This window comes from Ascaphus truei (assembly GCF_040206685.1).
Source record: "Ascaphus truei isolate aAscTru1 chromosome 2 unlocalized genomic scaffold, aAscTru1.hap1 SUPER_2_unloc_3, whole genome shotgun sequence".
Lineage (NCBI taxonomy): Eukaryota > Metazoa > Chordata > Amphibia > Anura > Ascaphidae > Ascaphus > Ascaphus truei.
The window spans coordinates 161,769-187,433 of NW_027453817.1; the positions used below are offsets into that span (position 1 = coordinate 161,769).

Consider the following 25,665-nt stretch of genomic DNA (forward strand, 5'->3'; position numbering starts at 1 on the left):
CCCGGGGGCGGATCTGTAGAGCCCGATCCGCGGGTCCCACGGCCCGGGGGCGGATCTGTAGTGTCCGATCCGCGGGTTCCACGGCCCGGGGGCGGATCTGTAGTGTCCGATCCACGGATCCCACGGCCCGGGGGCGGATCTGTAGTGTCCGATCCGCGGGTTCCACGGCCCGGGGGCGGGTCTGTAGTGTCCGATCCGTGGGTTCCACGGCCCGGGGGCGGATCTGTAGAGTCCGATCCGCGGGTTCCACGGCCTGGGGGCGGATCTGTAGAGTCCGATCCGCGGGTCCCACGGCCCGGGGGCGGATCTGTAGAGTCCGATCCGCGGGTCCCACGGCCCGGGGGCGGATCTGTAGTGTCCGATCCGCGGGTTCCACGGCCCGGGGGCAGATCTGTAGTGTCCGATCCGCGGGTTCCACGGCCCGGGGGCAGATCTGTAGTGTCCGATCTGCGGGTTCCACGGCCCGGGGGCAGATCTGTAGAGTCCGATCCGCGGGTTCCACGGCCCGGGGGCGGATCTGTAGAGTCCGATCCGCGGGTTCCACGGCCCGGGGGCGGATCTGTAGTGTCCGATCCGCGGGTTCCACGGCCCGGGGGCGGATCTGTAGGGTCCGATCCGCGGATTCCACGGCCCGGGGGCGGATCTGTAGTGTCCGATCCGCGGGTTCCACGGCCCGGGGGCGGATCTGTAGAGTCCGATCCGCGGGTTCCACGGCCCGGGGGCGGATCTGTAGTGTCCGATCCGCGGGTTCCACGGCCCGGGGGCGGATCTGTAGCGTCCGATCCGCGGGTTCCACGGCCCGGGGGCGGATCTGTAGCGTCCGATCCGCGGGTTCCACGGCCCGGGGGCGGATCTGTAGTGTCCGATCCGCTGGTTCCACGGCCCGGGGGCGGATCTGTAGTGTCTGATCCGCGGGTTCCACGGCCCGGGGGCGGATCTGTAGTGTCCGATCCGCGGGTTCCACGGCCCGGGGGCGGATCTGTAGTGTCCGATCCGCGGGTTCCACAGCCCGGGGGCGGATCTGTAGTGTCCGATCCGCGGGTGCCACGGGCCGGAGGCGGATCTGTAGTGTCCGATCCGCGGGTGCCACGGCCCGGGGGCGGATCTGTAGTGTCCGATCCGCGGGTTCCACGGCCCGGGGGCGGATCTGTAGTGTCCGATCCGCGGGTTCCACGGCCCGGGGGCGGATCTGTAGTGTCCGATACGCGGATCCCACGGCCCGGGGGCGGATCTGTAGTGTCCGATCCACGGGTTCCACGGCCCGGGGGCGGATCTGTAGTGTCCGATCCGCGGGTCCCACGGCCCGGGGGCGGATCTGTAGTGTCCGATCCGCGGGTTCCACGGCCCGGGGGCGGATCTGTAGAGTCCGATCCGTGGATCCCACGGCCCGGGGGCGGATCTGTAGAGTCCGATCCGCGGGTCCCACGGCCCGGGGCCGGATCTGTAGAGTCCGATCCGTGGATCCCACGGCCCGGGGGCGGATCTGTAGTGTCCGATCCGCGGGTTCCACGGCCCGGGGGCGGATCTGTAGAGTCCGATCCGCGGGTTCCACGGCCCGGGGGCGGATCTGTAGCGTCCGATCCGCGGGTTCCACGGCCCGGGGGCGGATCTGTAGCGTCCGATCCGCGGGTTCCATGGCCCGGGGGCGGATCTGTAGCGTCCGATCCGCGGGTTCCACGGCCCGGGGGCGGATCTGTAGAGTCCGATCCGCGGGTTCCACGGCCCGGGGGCGGATCTGTAGAGTCCGATCCGCGGGTTCCACGGCCCGGGGGCGGATCTGTAGCGTCCGATCCGCGGGTTCCACGGCCCGGGGGCGGATCTGTAGCGTCTGATCCGCGGGTTCCACGGCCCGGGGGCGGATCTGTAGCGTCCGATCCGCGGGTGCCACGGCCCGGGGGCGGATCTGTAGTGTCCGATCTGCGGGTTCCACGGCCGGGGGCGGATCTGTAGAGTCCGATCCGTGGGTCCCACGGCCCGGGGGCGGATCTGTAGAGTCCGATCCGCGGGTCCCACGGCCCGGGGGCGGATCTGTAGAGTCCGATCCACGGATCCCACGGCCCGGGGGTGGATCTGTAGAGTCCGATCCCTGGGTTCCACGGCCCGGGGGCGGATCTGTAGAGCCCGATCCGCGGGCTCCACGGCCCGGGGACGGATCTGTAGAGTCCGATCCGCGGGTTCCACGGCCCGGGGGCTGATCTGTAGTGTCCGATCCGCGGGTTCCACGGCCCGGGGGCGGATCTGTAGAGTCCGATCCGCGGGTTCCACGGCCCGGGGGCGGATCTGTAGAGTCCGATTCGCGGGTTCCACGGCCCGGGGGCGGATCTGTAGAGTCCGATCCGCGGGTTCCACGGCCCGGGGGCGGATCTGTAGAGTCCGATCCGCGGGTTCCACGGCCCCGGGGCGGATCTGTAGAGTCCGATCCGCGGGTTCCACGGCCCGGGGGCGGATCTGTAGCGTCCGATCCGCGGGTTCCACGGCCCGGGGGCGGATCTGTAGAGTCCGATCCGCGGGTCCCACGGCCCGGGGGCGGATCTGTAGTGTCCGATCCGTGGATCCCACGGCCCGGGGACGGATCTGTAGCGTCCGATCCGCGGATTCCACGGCCCGGGGGCGGATCTGTAGAGTCCGATCCGCGGGTCCCACGGCCCGGGGGCGGATCTGTAGTGTCCGATCCGCGGGTCCCACGGCCCGGGGGCGGATCTGTAGTGTCCGATCTGCGGGTTCCACGGCCCGGGGGCGGATCTGTAGAGTCCAATCCGCGGGTTCCACGGCCCGGGGGCGGATCTGTAGTGTCCGATCCGCGGATCCCACGGCCCGGGGGCGGATCTGTAGAGTCCGATCCGCGGGTTCCACGGCCCGGGGGCGGATCTGTAGTGTCCGATCCGCGGGTTCCATGGCCCGGGGGCGGATCTGTAGTGTCCGATCCGCGGGTTCCACGGCCCGGGGGCGGATCTGTAGCGTCCGATCCGCGGGTTCCACGGCCCGGGGGCGGATCTGTAGCGTCCGATCCGCGGGTTCCACGGCCCGGGGGTGGATCTGTAGTGTCCGATCCGCTGGTTCCACGGCCCGGGGGCGGATCTGTAGTGTCTGATCCGCGGGTTCCACGGCCCGGGGGCGGATCTGTAGTGTCCGATCCGCGGGTTCCACGGCCCGGGGGCGGATCTGTAGTGTCCGATCCGCGGGTTCCACAGCCCGGGGGCGGATCTGTAGTGTCCGATCCGCGGGTGCCACGGCCCGGAGGCGGATCTGTAGTGTCCGATCCGCGGGTGCCACGGCCCGGGGGCGGATCTGTAGTGTCCGATCCGCGGATCCCACGGCCCGGGGGCGTATCTGTAGAGTCCGATCCGCGGGTCCCACGGCCCGGGGGCGGATCTGTAGAGTCCGATCCGTGGATCCCACGGCCCGGGGGCGGATCTGTAGTGTCCGATCCGCGGGTTCCACGGCCCGGGGGCGGATCTGTAGTGTCCGATCCGCGGGTTCCACGGCCCGGGGGCGGATCTGTAGTGTCCGATACGCGGATCCCACGGCCCGGGGGCGGATCTGTAGTGTCCGATCCACGGGTTCCACGGCCCGGGGGCGGATCTGTAGTGTCCGATCCGCGGGTCCCACGGCCCGGGGGCGGATCTGTAGTGTCCGATCCGCGGGTTCCACGGCCCGGGGGCGGATCTGTAGAGTCCGATCCGTGGATCCCACGGCCCGGGGGCGGATCTGTAGAGTCCGATCCGCGGGTCCCACGGCCCGGGGCCGGATCTGTAGATTCCGATCCGTGGATCCCACGGCCCGGGGGCGGATCTGTAGTGTCCGATCCGCGGGTTCCACGGCCCGGGGGCGGATCTGTAGAGTCCGATCCGCGGGTTCCACGGCCCGGGGGCGGATCTGTAGCGTCCGATCCGCGGGTTCCATGGCCCGGGGGCGGATCTGTAGTGTCCGATCCGCGGGTTCCATGGCCCGGGGGCGGATCTGTAGCGTCCGATCCGCGGGTTCCACGGCCTGGGGGCGGATCTGTAGAGTCCGATCCGCGGGTTCCACGGCCCGGGGGCGGATCTGTAGAGTCCGATCCGCGGGTTCCACGGCCCGGGGGCGGATCTGTAGCGTCCGATCCGCGGGTTCCACGGCCCGGGGGCGGATCTGTAGCGTCTGATCCGCGGGTTCCACGGCCCGGGGGCGGATCTGTAGCGTCCGATCCGCGGGTGCCACGGCCCGGGGGCGGATCTGTAGTGTCCGATCTGCGGGTTCCACGGCCCGGGGGCGGATCTGTAGAGTCCGATCCGTGGGTCCCACGGCCCGGGGGCGGATCTGTAGAGTCCGATCCGCGGGTCCCACGGCCCGGGGGCGGATCTGTAGAGTCCGATCCACGGATCCCACGGCCCGGGGGCGGATCTGTAGAGTCCGATCCCTGGGTTCCACGGCCCGGGGGCGGATCTGTAGAGCCCGATCCGCGGGCTCCACGGCCCGGGGACGGATCTGTAGCGTCCGATCCGCGGCTTCCACGGCCAGGGGGCGGATCTGTAGAGCCCGATCCGCGGGTCCCACGGCCCGGGGGCAGATCTGTAGTGTCCGATCCGCGGGTTCCACGGCCCGGGGGCGGATCTGTAGTGTCCGATCCACGGATCCCACGGCCCAGGGGCGGATCTGTAGTGTCCGATCCGCGGGTTCCACGGCCCGGGGGCGGGTCTGTAGTGTCCGATCCGTGGGTTCCACGGCCCGGGGGCGGATCTGTAGAGTCCGATCCGCGGGTTCCACGGCCTGGGGGCGGATCTGTAGAGTCCGATCCGCGGGTCCCACGGCCCGGGGGCGGATCTGTAGAGTCCGATCCGCGGGTCCCACGGCCCGGGGGGCGGATCTGTAGTGTCCGATCCGCGGGTTCCACGGCCCGGGGCGGATCTGTAGAGTCCGATCCGTGGATCCCACGGCCCGGGGGCGGATCTGTAGTGTCCGATCCGCGGGTTCCACGGCCCGGGGGCGGATCTGTAGTGTCCGATCCGCGGGTTCCACGTCCCGGGGGCGGATCCGTAGAGTCCGATCCGCGGGTTCCACGGCCCGGGGGCGGATCTGTAGAGTCCGATCCGCGGGTCCCACGGCCCAGGGGCGGATCTGTAGTGTCCGATCCACGGATTCCACGTCCCGGGGGCGGATCCGTAGAGTCCGATCCGCGGGTTCCACGGCCCGGGGGCGGATCTGTAGTGTCCGATCCGCGGGTCCCACGGCCCAGGGGCGGATCTGTAGTGTCTGATCCACGGATTCCACGGCCCGGGGGCGGATCTGTCTTGTGTTACTACGACTGTGACCTCGTGTCGTTGTCTCTTGTGCGATACAAAGTTGCAAACCCCGAGATTGTTACTAATGCTTTACAATCTCGCTCTTAAGTCTCTCCCGGTGGTCTGGGGGATGTCGGGGAAAACCCCACTTTATGTCAAAATCCCGCCCTTTTCAACCCCCCTCCTGCGGTCACCGGCAGCGTCATACTGTACATGACATCACAGGAGGTGACCACGCGGCCGCAGAGAGGCGCAGGACACTGAGGAAGCCGGGACACCCGTCGCTTACCGAGATTATTTTATTGATATATGAAACACCCGACATGAAAGATTTACATTAAAATTACACGTGTTACCTCTGTATGTTCACTTTGGTTCCAGCACTGAAGTTGAGCTGGGTTGATGGGGCGTCTCACGGGGCGTCTCGCGGGGGCCTCGGGGCGTCTCGCGGGGGTCTCGGGGCGTCTCGCGGGGCCTCCGGTGGAAACCCCCCTGTCCCGGCACCTCAAACGTTAACTTGAGATTATATTAAGACATTTTTCACTGGCCTTAAAACCTCTAAGGATTTTAATTCTACAATAAACGCGTTCAATGAAACCTACAAAGAGATGTAAATCAGATTGAGGGAGGAGTCCCTGAAATAGAAAATAAGATAGAGATATACACATACACATACATATACACATACATAGAAACACACATATACATATACACATACATATACATATACACACACACACACACACACATACATTTTAGCGGGGGAGCAGAATGACTTCTGAGTAACGTTACAGAACTCTCTCTGATCTCTATACCAGCCGGGAGGTCTGAGAACAGAAATAAATCAAACTCATCTACAGATTCAAAACATCCCCGAGTCTGCGGAACCTGCCAAGTTACAATCTTATCTCCAAAAATATGTTTCCACTTCCTAACACCCGATACCAAGAGAAAGGGAAGAAGCAGCTGTGATCACCCAACGTGCGCCGGGCTAGAAAAGCCATCAAAACAAATCGTTTGGTTAAAAAAGGACACGCACACAAACCCCAACGCGTTTCGTGCTTTATCAAGGAGTAAAATCCATGAATGCGACACACATTTGTACCGGGTTATCGCGGGGCAAAGCATAAGACGTCCGCACAATACAAACCTGCACAAATATCTCCACTTAATGTCAAAAGAACAGGGAAGTAAAATATAAAATATACTTAAGGATTCGATACATTGGATCCAAGGAATCAGTTTAGTCCCAAATTATCCCATTTCGATAAGCTATATTATTTGCCATGTATGCAGTTGTTATATAAATATAACGTCTAATCACTACAAGTAATAAAAAAAAGTTTAAACTATTATAAATATGTCTGCGGTCCCATTCAGTATTGAGCCATATTGGGGTCGGGTATTGGGGGTTGGGTATTGGGTATTGGGGTCGGGTACCAAGGATATACCCAATAAGCCTCATAATAAGCAACATTAACCCTATGTCGCCCACACAAAGGGATAGAAATATGTTCAATTCCCACAAAGGAAACATTGCTCCAATTTCCATGGGGACAATTGAAAAGTGTCCAGGACACTTATTTATTAGACAATTAATTTATTTATACAATGTGTTAACAGGCAGTAATACAGTGAGAGTTACCGCTCGTAGTTACGTATGTTCTGGGCACAGAGTTAATATGACAAATAATACATGGTTACAAATACAGTTACATTAAGTGAGCAAGTTATACATTATATACAAGACATTGCATGCACAGTTACAGGTAATATATATTATAGGCGTATGTAACAGTTACAGATAATATATATTATAGGCGTATGTAGCAGTTACAGATAATATATATTATAGGCGTATGTAAGAGTTACAGATAATATATATTATAGGCGCATGTAACAGTTACAGGTAATATATATTATAGGCGCATGTAACAGTTACAGATAATATATATTATGAGCGTATGAAACAGTTACAGATAATATATATTATAGGCGTATGTAGCAGTTACAGATAATATATATTATAGGCGTATGTAACAGTTACAGATAATATATATTATGGGCGTATGTAACAGTTACAGATAATATATATTATAGGCGCATGTAACAGTTACAGACCAGATTAAAATGTGTGACAGCCTTAGTTATGGAAGCACTTAGACTGGTGGTGGATGTGAGAGTCTCCGGTAGACTGTTCCTGTTTTGGGGTGCACGGTAAGAGAAGGAGGAGCGGCCAGATACTTTGTTGAGCCTTGGGACCATGAACAGTCTTTTGGAGTCAGATATCAGATAAGTGCTGCATGTGGTAGGGGTAAGGAGCGGGTGGGGTAGGGGTGAGGAGCGGGTGGGGTAGGGGTGAGGAGCGGGTGGGGTATGGGTGAGGAGTGGGTGGGGTAGGGGAGAGGAGCGGGTGGGGTAGGGGAGAGGAGCGGGTGGGGTAGGGGAGAGGAGCGGGTGGGGTAGGGGTGAGGAGCGGGTGGGTTAGGGGTGAGGAGCGGGTGGGTTAGGGGTGAGGTGGGGTAGGGGAGAGGAGCGGGTGGGGTAGGGGAGAGGAGCGGGTGGGGTAGGGGTGAGGAGCGGGTGGGGTAGGGGTGAGGAGTGGGTGGGGTAGGGGTGAGGAGCGGGTGGGGTGGGGGTGAGGAGCGGGTTGGGTAGGGGTGAGGAGCGGGTGGGGTAGGGGTGAGGAGCGGGTGGGGTAGGGGTGAGGAGCGGGTGGGGTATGGGTGAGGAGCGGGTGGGGTAGGAGTAAGGAGCGGGTGGGTTAGGGGTGAGGAGCGGGTGGGGTAGGGGTGAGGAGCGGGTGGGGTAGGGGTGAGGAGCGGGTGGGGTAGGGGTGAGGAGCGGGTGGGGTATGGGTGAGGAGTGGGTGGGGTAGGGGAGAGGAGCGGGTGGGGTAGGGGAGAGGAGCGGGTGGGGTAGGGGAGAGGAGCGGGTGGGGTAGGGGTGAGGAGCGGGTGGAGTAGGGGTGAGGAGCGGGTGGGTTAGGGGTGAGGAGCGGGTGGGTTAGGGGTGAGGTGGGGTAGGGGAGAGGAGCGGGTGGGGTAGGGGAGAGGAGCGGGTGGGGTAGGGGTGAGGAGCGGGTGGGGTAGGGGTGAGGAGTGGGTGGGGTAGGGGTGAGGAGCGGGTGGGGTGGGGGTGAGGAGCGGGTTGGGTAGGGGTGAGGAGCGGGTGGGGTAGGGGTGAGGAGCGGGTGGGGTATGGGTGAGGAGCGGGTGGGGTAGGAGTAAGGAGCGGGTGGGTTAGGGGTGAGGAGCGGGTGGGGTAGGGGTGAGGAGCAGGTGGGGTAGGGGTGAGGAGCGGGTGGGGTAGGGGAGAAGAGGAGCGGGTGGAGTGGGCGTGAGGAGCGGGTGGGGTAGGGGTGAGGAGCAGGTGGGGTAGGGGAGAGGAGGAGCGGGTGTAGTGGGGGTGAGGAGCGGGTGGGGTAGGGTTGAGGAGCGGGTGGGGTAGGGGAGAGGAGCGGGTGGGGTGGTGGTGAGGAGCAGGTGGGGTAGGGGAGAGGAGGAGCGGGTGGGGTGGGGGTGAGGAGCGGGTGGGGTGGGGGTGAGGAGCGGGTGGGGTGGGGGTGAGGAGCAGGTGGGGTAGGGGAGAGGAGGAGCGGGTGAGGAGCGGGTGGGGTAGGGGAGAGGAGCAGGTGGGGTAGGGGAGAGGAGTGGGTGGGGTGGGGGTGAGGAACGCTTTCTAACCAGCAGCACATTACTGTTTTAACCCATTATGGTCCCTCAGAAAGATAAAAAAAAAACTACAGCACTAGTCCTGGATTTCTATTCCGACAGAACGGATATACAGGGGGCGCGACCGAGATACATGCAATGTGTCATCCAACTTGCATAGTGTAATATAAAGGCGAATTTACTACTGTACTTACATTTAATACACAGTGTATAATAAAACCCTATGTACAAATAAATGGGTGAGCATTGGTAATCTGTGCAAACCGAAAAATACCGAGGAGCAATCTCTCACATTTACTGCACCGCACGCAGAGAATAATAGAATAAAGGTACAGCCGGGCCGGTCATACGGCGGGTTCCAGGCCGCCGCCGCAAAGCGGAAATCACCGCAAAGCGGAATTCGCTGTAAGGCAGAAATCACCGTAAAGCGGAAGTCGCCGCAAAGCGGAAATCGCCGTAAGGCGGAAATCACCGTAAGGCGGAAATCGCCGTAAGGCGGAAATCGCCGTAAGGCGGAAGTCGCCGTAAGGCGGAAGTCGCTGTAAGGCGGAAGTCGCCGTAAGGCGGAAATCGCCGTAAGGCGGAAGTCGCTGTAAGGCGGAAGTCGCTGTAAGGCGGAAGTCGCTGTAAGGCGGAAATCGCTGTAAGGCGCGGCCCTACTGTCCTGTCCTGTATTGTACTTTTGAAAACACAGACGCAGAGCTGTAAACGGACTTTCGCTGATAAATGGCATCTGACGAGGAGTTGCGCACGCGCTAAAACGGCTGCTTAGCGACAGCCGGATACTCAGCTACTGACCGCGTCATGCTGAAAATCTCCGGAAAAACGGAACAAGCGCCGAACCCAATGAATGTGGGTGTACGTTGGGAAACGCCGAATGAGCGGAACGCCGAGAAGCGGAGCCCCCTGTACAGGCAGACTGAGTATATATAACCGGGAAATATACACCACGTGAGTGCTGCACAGCCGGGCCTGTCCCGGGCCCCTGTGCTGAAGCGCGGTCCCCCGTGCTGAAGCTCGGTCCCCCGTTCTGAAGCTCGGTCCCCCGTGCTGAAGCTCGGTCCCCCGTGCTGAAGCTCGGTCCCCCGTGCTGAAGCTCGGTCCCCCCGTGCTGAAGCTCGGTCCCCCGTGCTGAAGCTCGGTCCCCCGTGCTGAAGCTCGGTCCCCCGTGCTGAAGCTCGGTCCCCCGTGCTGAAGCTCGGTCCCCCGTGCTGAAGCTCGGCCCCCCGTGCTGAAGCTCGGTCCCCCGTGCTGAAGCTCGGTCCCCCGTGCTGAAGCTCGGTCCCCCGTGCTGAAGCTCGGTCCCCCGTGCTGAAGCTCGGCCCCCCGTGGCTCCTGCGATCCTGTCCCCCCAGGAATAGGAAAACTCTCAGTTCAGTGGCTGCTTGTGATTAATACAAAGGAGATGTAATACCTCCGTGTGACCACTAGATGTCCTGCTTGCTAAAGAGTTAATCCTGCCCAGCGCGCTAATGTACTATGGGGCCGCGTTACGTGCGGAATCTCCGGAACTCCGCGCACTTTCATGCAGTAAATAGCGCGAGATTGTCACATTCGTTAGCAATTATCTATAAAGAGATCTCTAAACAAAACGGCAAATGTGTACTTTTTGTATCAATTTGTACCTCTCCCTCCTCTCCCTCCTCTCCCTCCTTTCCCTCCTCTCTCCCTCCTCTCTCCCTCCTCCCCCTCCTATCTCCCTCCTTCCTCTCATTCTCTCTCCTCTCCCTCCTCTCACCCTCCTCTCCCTCCTCTCACTCCTCTCCCTTCTCTCTCCTCTCCCATCTCTCTCCTCTTCTTTCTCTCGCCTCTCCCTCCTCTCTCCCTCCTCTCCCTTCTCTCTCCGCTCCCTCCTCTCTCCCCTCCCTTCTCCCTCCTCTCCCTTCTCTTTCCTCTCCCTCCTCTCTCCTCTCCCTTCTTCCTCCTCTCCCTTCTCCCTCCTCTCCCTTCTCCCTCCTCTCCCTTCTCCCTCCTCTCTCTCTCCTCTCCCTTCTCTCCCTTCTCTCTCCTCTCCCTTCTCTCTCCTCTCCCTTCTCTCTCCTCTCCCTTCTCTCTCCTCTCCCTTCTCTCTCCTCTCTCCTCTCCCTCCTCGCAGAGTATCACCCCCATGGCCACCCTCTGTGTCTGAGCACCGTGATATGGCACTGTATAAGTTACACACCCTCTGGATACTGTAGTAGGGTACATGCCCTGTGGTGCTGCTCCCTCACTCCGCTTCTTCTCCCCGCAGGGAGCTGCTTCACGTGTCACGTGGACGTGGTTCCGGTGAAGAACGAGGGTGGAGCCGTCATCATGTTCATCCTGAACTTCGAGGTGGTGACGGAGAAGGACCAGACGGGGTCTCCCAACAAGGACTCCAACCACAGGGTGCAGTCCCACTGGTTCCCCCCAGGTAACTCACCTCCCCCCCCCCACACACTCCCACCCCAACCACAGGGTGCAGTCCCACTGGTTCCCCCCTGGTAACTCCCCCCCCCCCCCACTCACTCCCACCCCAACCACAGGGTGCAGTCCCACTGGTTCCCCCCCGGTAACTCACCTCCCCCCCCCCACTCACTCCCACTCCAACCACAGGGTGCAGTCCCACTGGTTCCCCCCCGGTAACTCACCTCCCCCCCCCCACTCACTCCCACACCAACCACAGGGTGCAGTCCCACTGGTTCCCCCCTGGTAACTCCCCCCCCCCCCCCACTCACTCCCACCCCAACCACAGGGTGCAGTCCCACTGGTTCCCCCCCGGTAACTCACCTCCCCCCCCCCACTCACTCCCACTCCAACCACAGGGTGCAGTCCCACTGGTTCCCCCCCGGTAACTCACCTCCCCCCCCCCACTCACTCCCACACCAACCACAGGGTGCAGTCCCACTGGTTCCCCCCCGGTAACTCACCCCCCCACTCACTCCCACCCCAACCACAGAGTGCAGTCCCACTGGTTCCCCCCCGGTAACTCACCTCCCCCCCCCCACACACTCCCACTCCAACCACAGGGTGCAGTCCCACTGGTTCCCCCCCGGTAACTCACCCCCCCCACTCACTCCCACCCCAACCACAGAGTGCAGTCCCACTGGTTCCCCCCAGGTAACTCACCTCCCCCCCACTCACTCCCACTCCAACCACAGAGTGCAGTCCCACTGGTTCCCCCCTAGTAACTCACCCCCCCCCTCTCACTCCAGCCACAGAGTGCAGTCCCACTGGTTCCCCCCCGGTAACTCACCCCCCCCCCCCACTCACTCCCACTCCAACCACAGAGTGCAGTCCCACTGGTTCCCCCCCCGGTAACTCACCTCCACCCCACACACACTCCCACTCCAACCACAGAGTGCATTCCCACTGGTTCCCCCCAGGTAACTCACCTTCCCCCCCCACTCACACCCACTCCAGCCACAGAGTGCAGTCCCACGGGTTCCCCGCATGTAACTCACCCCTCCCCCCACTCACTCCCACTCCAACCACAGAGTGCAGTCCCACTGGTTCCCCCCCGGTAACTCACATCCCCCCCCACACACACTCCCACTCCAACCACAGAGTGCAGTCCCACTGGTTCCCCCCCGGTAACTCACCTCCCCCCCCACTCACTCCCACTCCAACCACAGAGTGCAGTCCCCACTGGTTCCCCGCAGGTAACTCACCCTCCCCCCACACACTCCCACTCCAACCACAGAGTGCAGTCCCACTGGTTCCCCCAGGTAACTCACCTCCCCCCCACTCACTCCCACTCCAACCACAGAGTGCTGTCCCACTGGTTCCCCCCCAGTAACTCACCTCCCCCCCACTCACTCCCACTCCAACCACAGAGTGCAGTCCCACTGGTTCCCCCCAGGTAACTCACCTCCCCCCCTCACACTCAATCCCACTCCAACCACAGAGTGCAGTCCCACTGGTTCCCCCCCGGTAACTCACCTCCCCCCCCACTCACTCCCACTCCAACCACAGAGTGCAGTCCCACTGGTTCCCCCCAGGTAACTCACCTCCCCCCCTCACACTCAATCCCACTCCAACCACAGAGTGCAGTCCCACTGGTTCCCCCCCGGTAACTCACCTCCCCCCCTCTCACACCCACTCCAGCCACAGAGTGCAGTCCCACTGGTTCCCCGCATGTAACTCACCCCCCCCCACTCACTCCCACTCCAACCACACAGTGCAGTCCCACTGGTTCCCCCCCGGTAACTCACCTCCCCCCCACACACACTCCCACTCCAACTACAGAGTGCAGTCCCACTGGTTCCCCCCCGGTAACTCACCTCCCCCCCCCACTCACTCCCACTCCAACCACAGAGTGCAGTCCCACTGGTTCCCCCCAGGTAACTCACCTCCCCCCACACACACTCCCACCCCAACCACAGAGTGCAGTCCCACTGGTTCCCCCCCGGTAACTCACCTCCCCCCTCTCACACCCACTCCAGCCACAGAGTGCAGTCCCACTGGTTCCCCGCATGTAACTCACCCCCCCCCACTCACTCCCACTCCAACCACACAGTGCAGTCCCACTGGTTCCCCCCCGGTAACTCACCTCCCCCCCACACACACTCCCACTCCAACCACAGAGTGCAGTCCCACTGGTTCCCCCCCGGTAACTCACCTCCCCCCCCCACTCACTCCCACTCCAACCACAGAGTGCAGTCCCACTGGTTCCCCCCAGGTAACTCACCTCCCCCCACACACACTCCCACCCCAACCACAGAGTGCAGTCCCACTGGTTCCCCGCAGGTAACTCACCCTCCCCCCACACACTCCCACTCCAACCACAGAGTGCAGTCCCACTGGTTCCCCCCAGGTAACTCACCTCCCCCCCACTCACTCCCACTCCAACCACAGAGTGCAGTCCCACTGGTTCCCCCCCAGTAACTCACCTCCCCCCCCACTCACTCCCACTCCAACCACAGAGTGCAGTCCCACTGGTTCCCCCCAGGTAACTCACCTCCCCCCCACACACTCCCACTCCAACCACAGAGTGCAGTCCCACTGGTTCCAGCCCGGTAACTCACCTCCCCCTCCCCCCACACACACTCCCACTCCAACCACAGAGTACAGTCCCACTGGTTCCCCCCAGGTAACTCACCTCCCCCCCAACACACACACTCCCACTCCAACCAGAGTGCTGTCTCACTGGTTCCCCACCAGTATCTCACCTCCCCCCCCACCCACACTCACTCCCACTCCAACCACAGAGTGCAGTCCCACTGGTTCCCCCAGGTAACTCACCTCCCCCCCCACTCACTCCCACTCCAACCACAGAGTGCAGTCCCACTTGTTCCCCCCTGGTAACTCACCTCCATCCCCACGGTGCAGTCCCACTGGTTCCCCCCAGGTAACTCACCTCCCCCCACCCCACACACTCCCACTCCCACTCACTCCCACCCCAACCACAGAGTGCAGTCCCACAGGTTCCCCATAGGTAACTCACCTCCCCCCCCCACTCACTCCCACTCTAACCACAGATTGCAGTCCCACTGGTTCCCCCCCGGTAACTCACCTCCCCCTCCCCACACACACTCCCACTCCCAATCCCACTCCAACCACAGAGTGCTGTCTCACTGGTTCCCCACCAGTATCTCACCTCCCCCTCCACCCACACTCACTCCCACTCCAACCACAGAGTGCAGTCCCACAGGTTCCCCGCAGGTAACACTTAGTCCTCAAGGGCCACCAGCAGATCAGGTATTCAGTATATTCTGGTTCAGCCCAGGGGTCTGACTCCAAATGACTGAGCCACTGATTGAGCCACCAGTGCTGAAGCAGGGATATCCTTAATACCCTTGAGGACTTCGTTTGAGCCCCCCTGTCCTAAAGCTTTAGCCTATTTTTGATGATATAGCCTGCTCCTCCGCCACTCCCCCTGGTGATAGCTGGTGTGGAATCTATCATTTCCTCTCCACTCCCAGTGTGCCACACACAGAATATCACTGGTCTGGGAGGCTTTATTGCTTAACCCTTTTTTTGCCATATGGGACATGCCCTTCTATCAACAAAGGGGTTAAATCAGCTGCGGGCTCGTCACATAGACGATGTCACTACACTGTGTGTTATAGACGGGGCTGCGTTGTGTACAGTCCTGCCAGGGGCTTTGAGATGCTGAGTCTATCCGAGCTTCCCTTGTAAGACAATGCAAGCCAGGGGGTGAGGAGATAATAATAATAATAATAATAACATGTTATTGTATGGCGCTGCTAGTTTTACATAGCGCGTTATAGAGACATTTTGCAGGCACAGGTCCCTGCCCCGTAGTTTTTGGTGCCTGAGGCACAGGGAGATAAAGTGACTTGCCCAAGGTCACAAGGAGCCGACACCGGAAATAGAACCAGGTTCCCCTGCTTCACACTCAGTGCCAGTCAGTGTCTCACTGAGCCGCTCCTTCTCCCAGGTTCCCCTGCTTCACACTCAGTGCCAGTCAGTGTCTCACTGAGCCGCTCCTTCTCCCAGGTTCCCCAGCTTCACACTCAGTGCCAGTCAGTGTCTCACTGAGCCGCTCCTTCTCCCAGGTTCCCCTGCTTCACACTCAGTGCCAGTCAGTGTCTCACTGAGCCGCTCCTTCTCCCAGGTTCCCCTGCTTCACACTCAGTGCCAGTCAGTGTCTCACTGAGCCGCTCCTTCTCCCAGGTTCCCCTGCTCCACACTCAGTGCCAGTCAGTGTCTCACTGAGCCGCTCCTTCTCCCAGGTTCCCCTGCTTCACACTCAGTGCCAGTCAGTGTCTCACTGAGCCGCTCCTTCTCCCAGGTTCCCCTGCTCCACACTCAGTGCCAGTCAGTGTCTTTACTCACTGAGCCGCTCCCTCTCCCAGGTTCCCCTGCTTCACACTCAGTGCCAGTCAGTGTCTTTACTCACTGAGCCGCTCCCTCTCCCAGGTTCCCCTGCTTCACACTCAGTGCCAGTCAGTGTCTTTACTCACTGAGCCGCTGCTTCTCCCAGGTTCCCCTGCTTCACACTCAGTGCCAGTCAGTGTCTTTACTCACTGAGCCGCTCCCTCTCCCAGGTTCCCCTGCTTCACACTCAGTGCCAGTCAGTGTCTGTACTCACTGAGCCGCCCCTTCTCCCAGGTTCCCCTGCTTCACACTCAGTGCCAGTCAGTGTCTTTACTCACTGAGCCGCTGCTTCTCCCAGGCTCCCCTGCTTCACACTCAGTGCCAGTCAGTGTCTGTACTCACTGAGTCACCCCTTCTCCCAGGTTCCCCTGCTTCACACTCAGTGCCAGTCAGTGTCTTTACTGACTGAGCCGCTCCTTCTCCCAGGTCCCCCTGCTTCACACTCAGTGCCAGTTAGGGTCTTTACTCACTGAGCCGCTCCTTCTCCCAGGTTCCCCTGCTTCACACTCAGTGCCAGTTAGGGTCTTTACTCACTGAGCCGCTCCTTCTCCCAGGCTCCCCTGCTTCACACTCAGTGCCAGTCAGTGTCTGTACTCACTGAGCCGCCCCTTCTCCCAGGTTCCCCTGCTTCACACTCAGTGCCTGTCAGTGTCTGTACTCACTGAGCCGCCCCTTCTCCCAGGTTCCCCTGCTTCACACTCAGTGCCAGTCAGTGTCTTTACTCGCTGAGCCGCTCCTTCTCCCAGGTTCCCATGCTTCACACTCAGTGCCAGTCAGTGTCTGTACTCACTGAGCCGCTCCTTCTCCCAGGTTCCCCTGCTTCACACTCAGTGCCTGTCAGTGTCTGTACTCACTGAGCCGCCCCTTCTCCCAGGTTCCCCTGCTTCACACTCAGTGCCTGTCAGTGTCTGTACTCACTGAGCCGCCCCTTCTCCCAGGTTCCCCTGCTTCACACTCAGTGCCAGTCAGTGTCTGTACTCACTGAGCCGCTCCTTCTCCCAGGTCCCCCTGCTTCACACTCAGTGCCAGTTAGGGTCTTTACTCACTGAGCCGCTCCTTCTCCCAGGTTCCCCTGCTTCACACTCAGTGCCAGTCAGTGTCTTTACTCACTGAGCCGCTCCTTCTCCCAGGTTCCCCTGCTTCACACTCAGTGCCAGTCAGTGTCTTTACTGACTGAGCCGCTCCTTCTCCCAGGCTCCCCTGCTTCACACTCAGTGCCAGTCAGTGTCTTTACTCACTGAGCCTCTCCTTCTCCCAGGTTCCCCTGCTTCACACTCAGTGCCAGTCAGTGTCTTTACTCACTGAGCCGCTCCTTCTCCCAGGTTCCCCTGCTTCACACTCAGTGCCAGTCAGAGTCTTTACTCACTGAGCCGCTCCTTCTTCCAGGCTCCCCTGCTTCACACTCAGTGCCAGTCAGTGTCTTTACTCACTGAGCCGCTCCTTCTCCCAGGTTCCCCTGCTTCACACTCAGTGCCAGTCAGTGTCTTTACTCACTGAGCCGCTCCTTCTTCCAGGTTCCCCTGCTTCACACTCAGTGCCAGTCAGTGTCTTTACTCACTGAGCCGCTCCTTCTCCCAGGTTCCCCTGCTTCACACTCAGTGCCAGTCAGTGTCTTTACTCACTGAGCCGCTCCTTCTCCCAGGCTCCCCAGCTTCACACTCAGTGCCAGTCAGTGTCTTTACTCACTGAGCCGCTGCTTCTCCCAGGTTCCCCTGCTTCACACTCAGTGCCAGTCAGTGTCTTTACTCACTGAGCCGCTCCTTCTCCCAGGCTCCCCTGCTTCACACTCAGTGCCAGTCAGTGTCTGTACTCACTGAGCCGCCCCTTCTCCCAGGCTCCCCTGCTTCACACTCAGTGCCAGTCAGTGTCTTTACTCACTGAGTCGCTCCTTCTCCCAGGTTCCCCTGCTTCACACTCAGTGCCAGTCAGTGTCTTTACTCACTGAGCCGCTGCTTCTCCCAGGTTCCCCTGCTTCACATTCAGTGCCAGTCAGTGTCTTTACTCACTGAGCCGCTCCCTCTCCCAGGTTCCCCTGCTTCACTCTCAGTGCCAGTCAGTGTCTTTACTCGCTGAGCCGCTCCTTCTCCCAGGTTCCCCTGCCTCACACTCAGTGCCAGTCAGTGTCTTTACTCACTGAGCCGCTCCTTCTCCCAGGTTCCCCTGCTTCACACTCAGTGCCAGTCAGTGTCTTTACTCACTGAGCCGCTCCTTCTCCCAGGCTCCCCTGCTTCACACTCAGTGCCAGTCAGAGTCTTTACTCACTGAGCCGCTCCTTCTCCCAGGCTCCCCTGCTTCACACTCAGTGCCAGTCAGTGTCTTTACTCACTGAGCCGCTGCTTCTCCCAGGTTCCCCTGCTTCACACTCAGTGCCAGTCAGTGTCTTTACTCACTGAGCCGCTCCTTCTCCCAGGCTCCCCCGCTTCACACTCAGTGCCAGTCAGTGTCTGTACTCACTGAGCCGCCCCTTCTCCCAGGTTCCCCTGCTTCACACTCAGTGCCAGTCAGTGTCTTTACTCACTGAGCCGCTGCTTCTCCCAGGCTCCCCTGCTTCACACTCAGTGCCAGTCAGTGTCTTTACTCACTGAGCCGCTCCTTCTCCCAGGTCCCCCTGCTTCACACTCAGTGCCAGTTAGGGTCTTTACTCACTGAGCCGCTCCTTCTCCCAGGTTCCCCTGCTTCACACTCAGTGCCAGTTAGGGTCTTTACTCACTGAGCCGCTCCTTCTCCCAGGCTCCCCTGCTTCACACTCAGTGCCAGTCAGTGTCTGTACTCACTGAGCCGCCCCTTCTCCCAGGTTCCCCTGCTTCACACTCAGTGCCTGTCAGTGTCTGTACTCACTGAGCCGCCCCTTCTCCCAGGTTCCCCTGCTTCACACTCAGTGCCAGTCAGTGTCTGTACTCACTGAGCCGCTCCTTCTCCCAGGTTCCCCTGCTTCACACTCAGTGCCAGTCAGTGTCTTTACTGACTGAGCCGCTCCTTCTCCCAGGTCCCCCTGCTTCACACTCAGTGCCAGTTAGGGTCTTTACTCACTGAGCCGCTCCTTCTCCCAGGTTCCCCTGCTTCACACTCAGTGCCAGTTAGGGTCTTTACTCACTGAGCCGCTCCTTCTCCCAGGTTCCCCTGCTTCACACTCAGTGCCAGTCAGTGTCTTTACTCACTGAGCCGCTCCTTCTCCCAGGCTCCCCTGCTTCACACTCAGTGCCAGTCAGTGTCTTTACTCACTGAGCCGCTGCTTCTCCCAGGTTCCCCTGCTTCACACTCAGTGCCAGTCAGTGTCTTTACTCACTGAGCCGCTCCTTCTCCCAGGCTCCCCTGCTTCACACTCAGTGCCAGTCAGTGTCTGTACTCACTGAGCCGCCCCATCTCCCAGGTTCCCCTGCTTCACACTCAGTGCCAGTCAGTGTCTTTACTCACTGAGTCGCTCCTTCTCCCAGGTTCCCCTGCTTCACACTCAGTGCCAGTCAGTGTCTTTACTCACTGAGCCGCTGCTTCTCCCAGGTTCCCCTGCTTCACATTCAGTGCCAGTCAGTGTCTTTACTCACTGAGCCGCTCCCTCTCCCAGGTTCCCCTGCTTCACTCTCAGTGCCAGTCAGTATCTTTACTCGCTGAGCCGCTCCTTCTCCCAGGTTCCCCTGCCTCACACTCAGTGCCAGTCAGTGTCTTTACTCACTGAGCCGCTCCTTCTCCCAGGTTCCCCTGCTTCACACTCAGTGCCAGTCAGTGTCTTTACTCACTGAGCCGCTCCTTCTCCCAGGCTCCCCTGCTTCACACTCAGTGCCAGTCAGTGTCTTTACTCACTGAGCCGCTCCTTCTCCCAGGCTCCCCTGCTTCACACTCAGTGCCAGTCAGTGTCTTTACTCACTGAGCCGCTGCTTCTCCCAGGTTCCCCTGCTTCACACTCAGTGCCAGTCAGTGTCTTTACTCACTGAGCCGCTCCTTCTCCCAGGCTCCCCCGCTTCACACTCAGTGCCAGTCAGTGTCTGTACTCACTGAGCCGCCCCTTCTCCCAGGTTCCCCTGCTTCACACTCAGTGCCAGTCAGTGTCTTTACTCACTGAGCCGCTGCTTCTCCCAGGCTCCCCTGCTTCACACTCAGTGCCAGTCAGTGTCTTTACTCACTGAGCCGCTCCTTCTCCCAGGTCCCCCTGCTTCACACTCAGTGCCAGTTAGGGTCTTTACTCACTGAGCCGCTCCTTCTCCCAGGTTCCCCTGCTTCACACTCAGTGCCAGTTAGGGTCTTTACTCACTGAGCCGCTCCTTCTCCCAGGCTCCCCTGCTTCACACTCAGTGCCAGTCAGTGTCTGTACTCACTGAGCCGCCCCTTCTCCCAGGTTCCCCTGCTTCACACTCAGTGCCTGTCAGTGTCTGTACTCACTGAGCCGCCCCTTCTCCCAGGTTCCCCTGCTTCACACTCAGTGCCAGTCAGTGTCTGTACTCACTGAGCCGCTCCTTCTCCCAGGTTCCCCTGCTTCACACTCAGTGCCAGTCAGTGTCTTTACTGACTGAGCCGCTCCTTCTCCCAGGTCCCCCTGCTTCACACTCAGTGCCAGTTAGGGTCTTTACTCACTGAGCCGCTCCTTCTCCCAGGTTCCCCTGCTTCACACTCAGTGCCAGTTAGGGTCTTTACTCACTGAGCCGCTCCTTCTCCCAGGTTCCCCTGCTTCACACTCAGTGCCAGTCAGTGTCTTTACTCACTGAGCCGCTCCTTCTCCCAGGCTCCCCTGCTTCACACTCAGTGCCAGTCAGTGTCTTTACTCACTGAGCCGCTGCTTCTCCCAGGTTCCCCTGCTTCACACTCAGTGCCAGTCAGTGTCTTTACTCACTGAGCCGCTCCTTCTCCCAGGCTCCCCTGCTTCACACTCAGTGCCAGTCAGTGTCTGTACTCACTGAGCCGCCCCTTCTCCCAGGTTTCCCTGCTTCACACTCAGTGCCAGTCAGTGTCTTTACTCACTGAGCCGCTGCTTCTCCCAGGCTCCCCTGCTTCACACTCAGTGCCAGTCAGTGTCTTTACTCACTGAGCCGCTCCTTCTCCCAGGTCCCCCTGCTTCACACTCAGTGCCAGTCAGTGTCTTTACTCACTGAGCCGCTCCTTCTCCCAGGTTCCCCTGCTTCACACTCAGTGCCAGTCAGTGTCTTTACTCACTGAGCCGCTCCTTCTCCCAGGCTCCCCTGCTTCACACTCAGTGCCAGTCAGTGTCTTTACTCACTGAGCCGCTCCTTCTCCCAGGCTCCCCTGCTTCACACTCAGTGCCAGTCAGTGTCTTTACTCACTGAGCCGCTACTTCTCCCAGGTTCCCCTGCTTCACACTCAGTGCCAGTCAGTGTCTTTACTCACTGAGCCGCTCCTTCTCCCAGGTTCCCCTGCTTCACACTCAGTGCCAGTCAGTGTCTTTACTCACTGAGCCGCTGCTTCTCCCAGGTTCCCCTGCTTCACACTCAGTGCCAGTCAGTGTCTTTACTCACTGAGCTGCTCCTTCTCCCAGGTTCCCCTGCTTCACACTCAGTGCCAGTCAGTGTCTTTACTCACTGAGCCGCTCCTTCTCCCAGGTTCCCCTGCTTCACATTCAGTGCCAGTCAGTGTCTTTACTCACTGAGCCGCTCCCTCTCCCAGGTTCCCCTGCTTCACTCTCAGTGCCAGTCAGTGTCTTTACTCACTGAGCCGCTCCTTCTCCCAGGTTCCCCTGCTTCACACTCAGTGCCAGTCAGTGTCTTTACTCACAGAGCCGCTCCTTCTCCCAGGTTCCCCTGCTTCACATTCAGTGCCAGTCAGTGTCTTTACTCACTGAGCCGCTCCCTCTCCCAGGTTCCCCTGCTTCACTCTCAGTGCCAGTCAGTGTCTTTACTCACTGAGCCGCTCCTTCTCCCAGGTTCCCCTGCTTCACACTTAGTGCCAGTCAGTGTCTTTACTCACTGAGCCGCTCCTTCTCCCAGGTTCCCCTGCTTCACACTCAGTGCCAGTCAGTGTCTTTACTCACTGAGCCGCTCCTTCTCCCAGGTCCCCCTGCTTCACACTCAGTGCCAGTCAGTGTCTTTACTCACTGAGCCGCTCCTTCTCCCAGGTTCCCCTGCTTCACATTCAGTGCCAGTCAGTGTCTTTACTCACTGAGCCGCTCCCTCTCCCAGGTTCCCCTGCTTCACTCTCAGTGCCAGTCAGTGTCTGTACTCACTGAGCCGCTCCTTCTCCCAGGTTCCCCTGCTTCACACTCAGTGCCAGTCAGTGTCTTTACTGACTGAGCCGCTCCTTCTCCCAGGTCCCCCTGCTTCACACTCAGTGCCAGTTAGGGTCTTTACTCACTGAGCCGCTCCTTCTCCCAGGTTCCCCTGCTTCACACTCAGTGCCAGTCAGTGTCTTTACTCACTGAGCCGCTCCTTCTCCCAGGTTCCCCTGCTTCACACTCAGTGCCAGTCAGTGTCTGTACTCACTGAGCCGCTCCTTCTCCCAGGTTCCCCTGCTTCACACTCAGTGCCAGTCAGTGTCTTTACTCACTGAGCCGCTCCTTCTCCCAGGTTCCCCTGCTTCACACTCAGTGCCAGTCAGTGTCTTTACTCACTGAGCCGCTCCTTCTCCCAGGCTCCCCTGCTTCACACTCAGTGCCAGTCAGTGTCTTTACTCACTGAGCCGCTGCTTCTCCCAGGTTCCCCTGCTTCACACTCAGTGCCAGTCAGTGTCTTTACTCACTGAGCCGCTCCTTCTCCCAGGTTCCCCTGCTTCACACTCAGTGCCAGTCAGTGTCTTTACTCACTGAGCCGCTGCTTCTCCCAGGTTCCCCTGCTTCACACTCAGTGCCAGTCAGTGTCTTTACTCACTGAGCCGCTCCTTCTCCCAGGTTCCCCTGCTTCACACTCAGTGCCAGTCAGTGTCTTTACTCACTGAGCCGCTCCTTCTCCCAGGTTCCCCTGCTTCACATTCAGTGCCAGTCAGTGTCTTTACTCACTGAGCCGCTCCCTCTCCCAGGTTCCCCTGCTTCACTCTCAGTGCCAGTCAGTGTCTTTACTCACTGAGCCGCTCCTTCTCCCAGGTTCCCCTGCCTCACACTCAATGCCAGTCAGTGTCTTTACTCACTGAGCCGCTGCTTCTCCCAGGTTCCCCTGCTTCACACTCAGTGCCAGTCAGTGTCTTTACTCACTGAGCCGCTCCTTCTCCCAGGTTCCCCTGCTTCACACTCAGTGCCAGTCAGTGTCTGTACTCACTGAGCCGCCCCTTCTCCCAGGTTCCCCTGCTTCACACTCAGTGCCTGTCAGTGTCTGTACTCACTGAGCCGCCCCTTCTCCCAGTTTCCCCTGCTTCACACTCAGTGCCAGTCAGTGTCTGTACTCACTGAGCCGCTCCTTCTCCCAGGTTCCCCTGCTTCACACTCAGTGCCAGTCAGTGTCTTTACTGACTGAGCCGCTCCTTCTCCCAGGTCCCCCTGCTTCACACTCAGTGCCAGTTAGGGTCTTTACTCACTGAGCCGCTCCTTCTCCCAGGTTCCCCTGCTTCACACTCAGTGCCAGTTAGGGTCTTTACTCACTGAGCCGCTCCTTCTCCCAGGTTCCCCTGCTTCACACTCAGTGCCAGTCAGTGTCTTTACTCACTGAGCCGCTCCTTCTCCCAGGCTCCCCTGCTTCACACTCAGTGCCAGTCAGTGTCTTTACTCACTGAGCCGCTGCTTCTCCCAGGTTCCCCTGCTTCACACTCAGTGCCAGTCAGTGTCTTTACTCACTGAGCCGCTGCTTCTCCCAGGTTCCCCTGCTTCACACTCAGTGCCAGTCAGTGTCTTTACTCACTGAGCCGCTCCTTCTCCCAGGTTCCCCTGCTTCACATTCAGTGCCAGTCAGTGTCTTTACTCACTGAGCCGCTCCCTCTCCCAGGTTCCCCTGCTTCACTCTCAGTGCCAGTCAGTGTCTTTACTCACTGAGCCGCTCCTTCTCCCAGGTTCCCCTGCCTCACACTCAGTGCCAGTCAGTGTCTTTACTCACTGAGCCGCTCCTTCTCCCAGGTTCCCCTGCTTCACACTCAGTGCCAGTCAGTGTCTTTACTCACTGAGCCACTCCGTCTCCCAGGTTCCCCTGCTTCACACTCAGTGCCAGTCAGTGTCTTTACTCACTGAGCCACTCCGTCTCCCAGGTTCCCCTGCTTCACACTCAGTGCCAGTCAGTGTCTTTACTCACTGAGCCGCTCCTTCTCCCAGGTTCCCCTGCTTCACACTCAGTGCCAGTCAGTGTCTTTACTCACAGAGCCGCTCCTTCTCCCAGGTTCCCCTGCTTCACATTCAGTGCCAGTCAGTGTCTTTACTCACTGAGCCGCTCCCTCTCCCAGGTTCCCCTGCTTCACTCTCAGTGCCAGTCAGTGTCTTTACTCACTGAGCCGCTCCTTCTCCCAGGTTCCCCTGCTTCACACTCAGTGCCAGTCAGTGTCTTTACTCACTGAGCCGCTCCTTCTCCCAGGTTCCCCTGCTTCACACTCAGTGCCAGTCAGTGTCTTTACTCACTGAGCCGCTCCTTCTCCCAGGTTCCCCTGCTTCACATTCAGTGCCAGTCAGTGTCTTTACTCACTGAGCCGCTCCCTCTCCCAGGTTCCCCTGCTTCACTCTCAGTGCCAGTCAGTGTCTGTACTCACTGAGCCGCTCCTTCTCCCAGGTTCCCCTGCTTCACACTCAGTGCCAGTCAGTGTCTTTACTGACTGAGCCGCTCCTTCTCCCAGGTCCCCCTGCTTCACACTCAGTGCCAGTTAGGGTCTTTACTCACTGAGCCGCTCCTTCTCCCAGGTTCCCCTGCTTCACACTCAGTGCCAGTCAGTGTCTTTACTCACTGAGCCGCTCCTTCTCCCAGGTTCCCCTGCTTCACACTCTGTGCCAGTCAGTGTCTGTACTCACTGAGCCGCTCCTTCTCCCAGGTTCCCCTGCTTCACACTCAGTGCCAGTCAGTGTCTTTACTCACTGAGCCGCTCCTTCTCCCAGGTTCCCCTGCTTCACACTCAGTGCCAGTCAGTGTCTTTACTCACTGAGCCGCTCCTTCTCCCAGGCTCCCCTGCTTCACACTCAGTGCCAGTCAGTGTCTTTACTCACTGAGCCGCTGCTTCTCCCAGGTTCCCCTGCTTCACACTCAGTGCCAGTCAGTGTCTTTACTCACTGAGCCGCTCCTTCTCCCAGGTTCCCCTGCTTCACACTCAGTGCCAGTCAGTGTCTTTACTCACTGAGCCGCTGCTTCTCCCAGGTTCCCCTGCTTCACACTCAGTGCCAGTCAGTGTCTTTACTGACTGAGCCGCTCCTTCTCCCAGGTCCCCCTGCTTCACACTCAGTGCCAGTTAGGGTCTTTACTCACTGAGCCGCTCCTTCTCCCAGGTTCCCCTGCTTCACACTCAGTGCCAGTTAGGGTCTTTACTCACTGAGCCGCTCCTTCTCCCAGGTTCCCCTGCTTCACACTCAGTGCCAGTCAGTGTCTTTACTCACTGAGCCGCTCCTTCTCCCAGGCTCCCCTGCTTCACACTCAGTGCCAGTCAGTGTCTTTACTCACTGAGCCGCTGCTTCTCCCAGGTTCCCCTGCTTCACACTCAGTGCCAGTCAGTGTCTTTACTCACTGAGCCGCTGCTTCTCCCAGGTTCCCCTGCTTCACACTCAGTGCCAGTCAGTGTCTTTACTCACTGAGCCGCTCCTTCTCCCAGGTTCCCCTGCTTCACATTCAGTGCCAGTCAGTGTCTTTACTCACTGAGCCGCTCCCTCTCCCAGGTTCCCCTGCTTCACTCTCAGTGCCAGTCAGTGTCTTTACTCACTGAGCCGCTCCTTCTCCCAGGTTCCCCTGCCTCACACTCAGTGCCAGTCAGTGTCTTTACTCACTGAGCCGCTCCTTCTCCCAGGTTCCCCTGCTTCACACTCAGTGCCAGTCAGTGTCTTTACTCACTGAGCCACTCCGTCTCCCAGGTTCCCCTGCTTCACACTCAGTGCCAGTCAGTGT

At 59.8% G+C, this 25,665-nt stretch overlaps 1 protein-coding gene across 3 annotated transcripts in view; it reads left to right on the forward strand.

Moving 5' to 3' along the window:
- Window positions 1–25,665, forward strand: part of LOC142473273 (voltage-gated inwardly rectifying potassium channel KCNH2-like) — a 427,634-nt gene that overhangs the window by 116,017 nt on the left and 285,952 nt on the right. For all 3 annotated transcript variants that reach the window (XM_075580479.1, XM_075580478.1, XM_075580480.1), the window contains exon 3: window positions 11,163–11,324. In XM_075580479.1, the coding sequence (XP_075436594.1) occupies window positions 11,163–11,324 (162 nt within the window). The remainder of the gene's footprint in view (window positions 1–11,162; window positions 11,325–25,665) is intronic.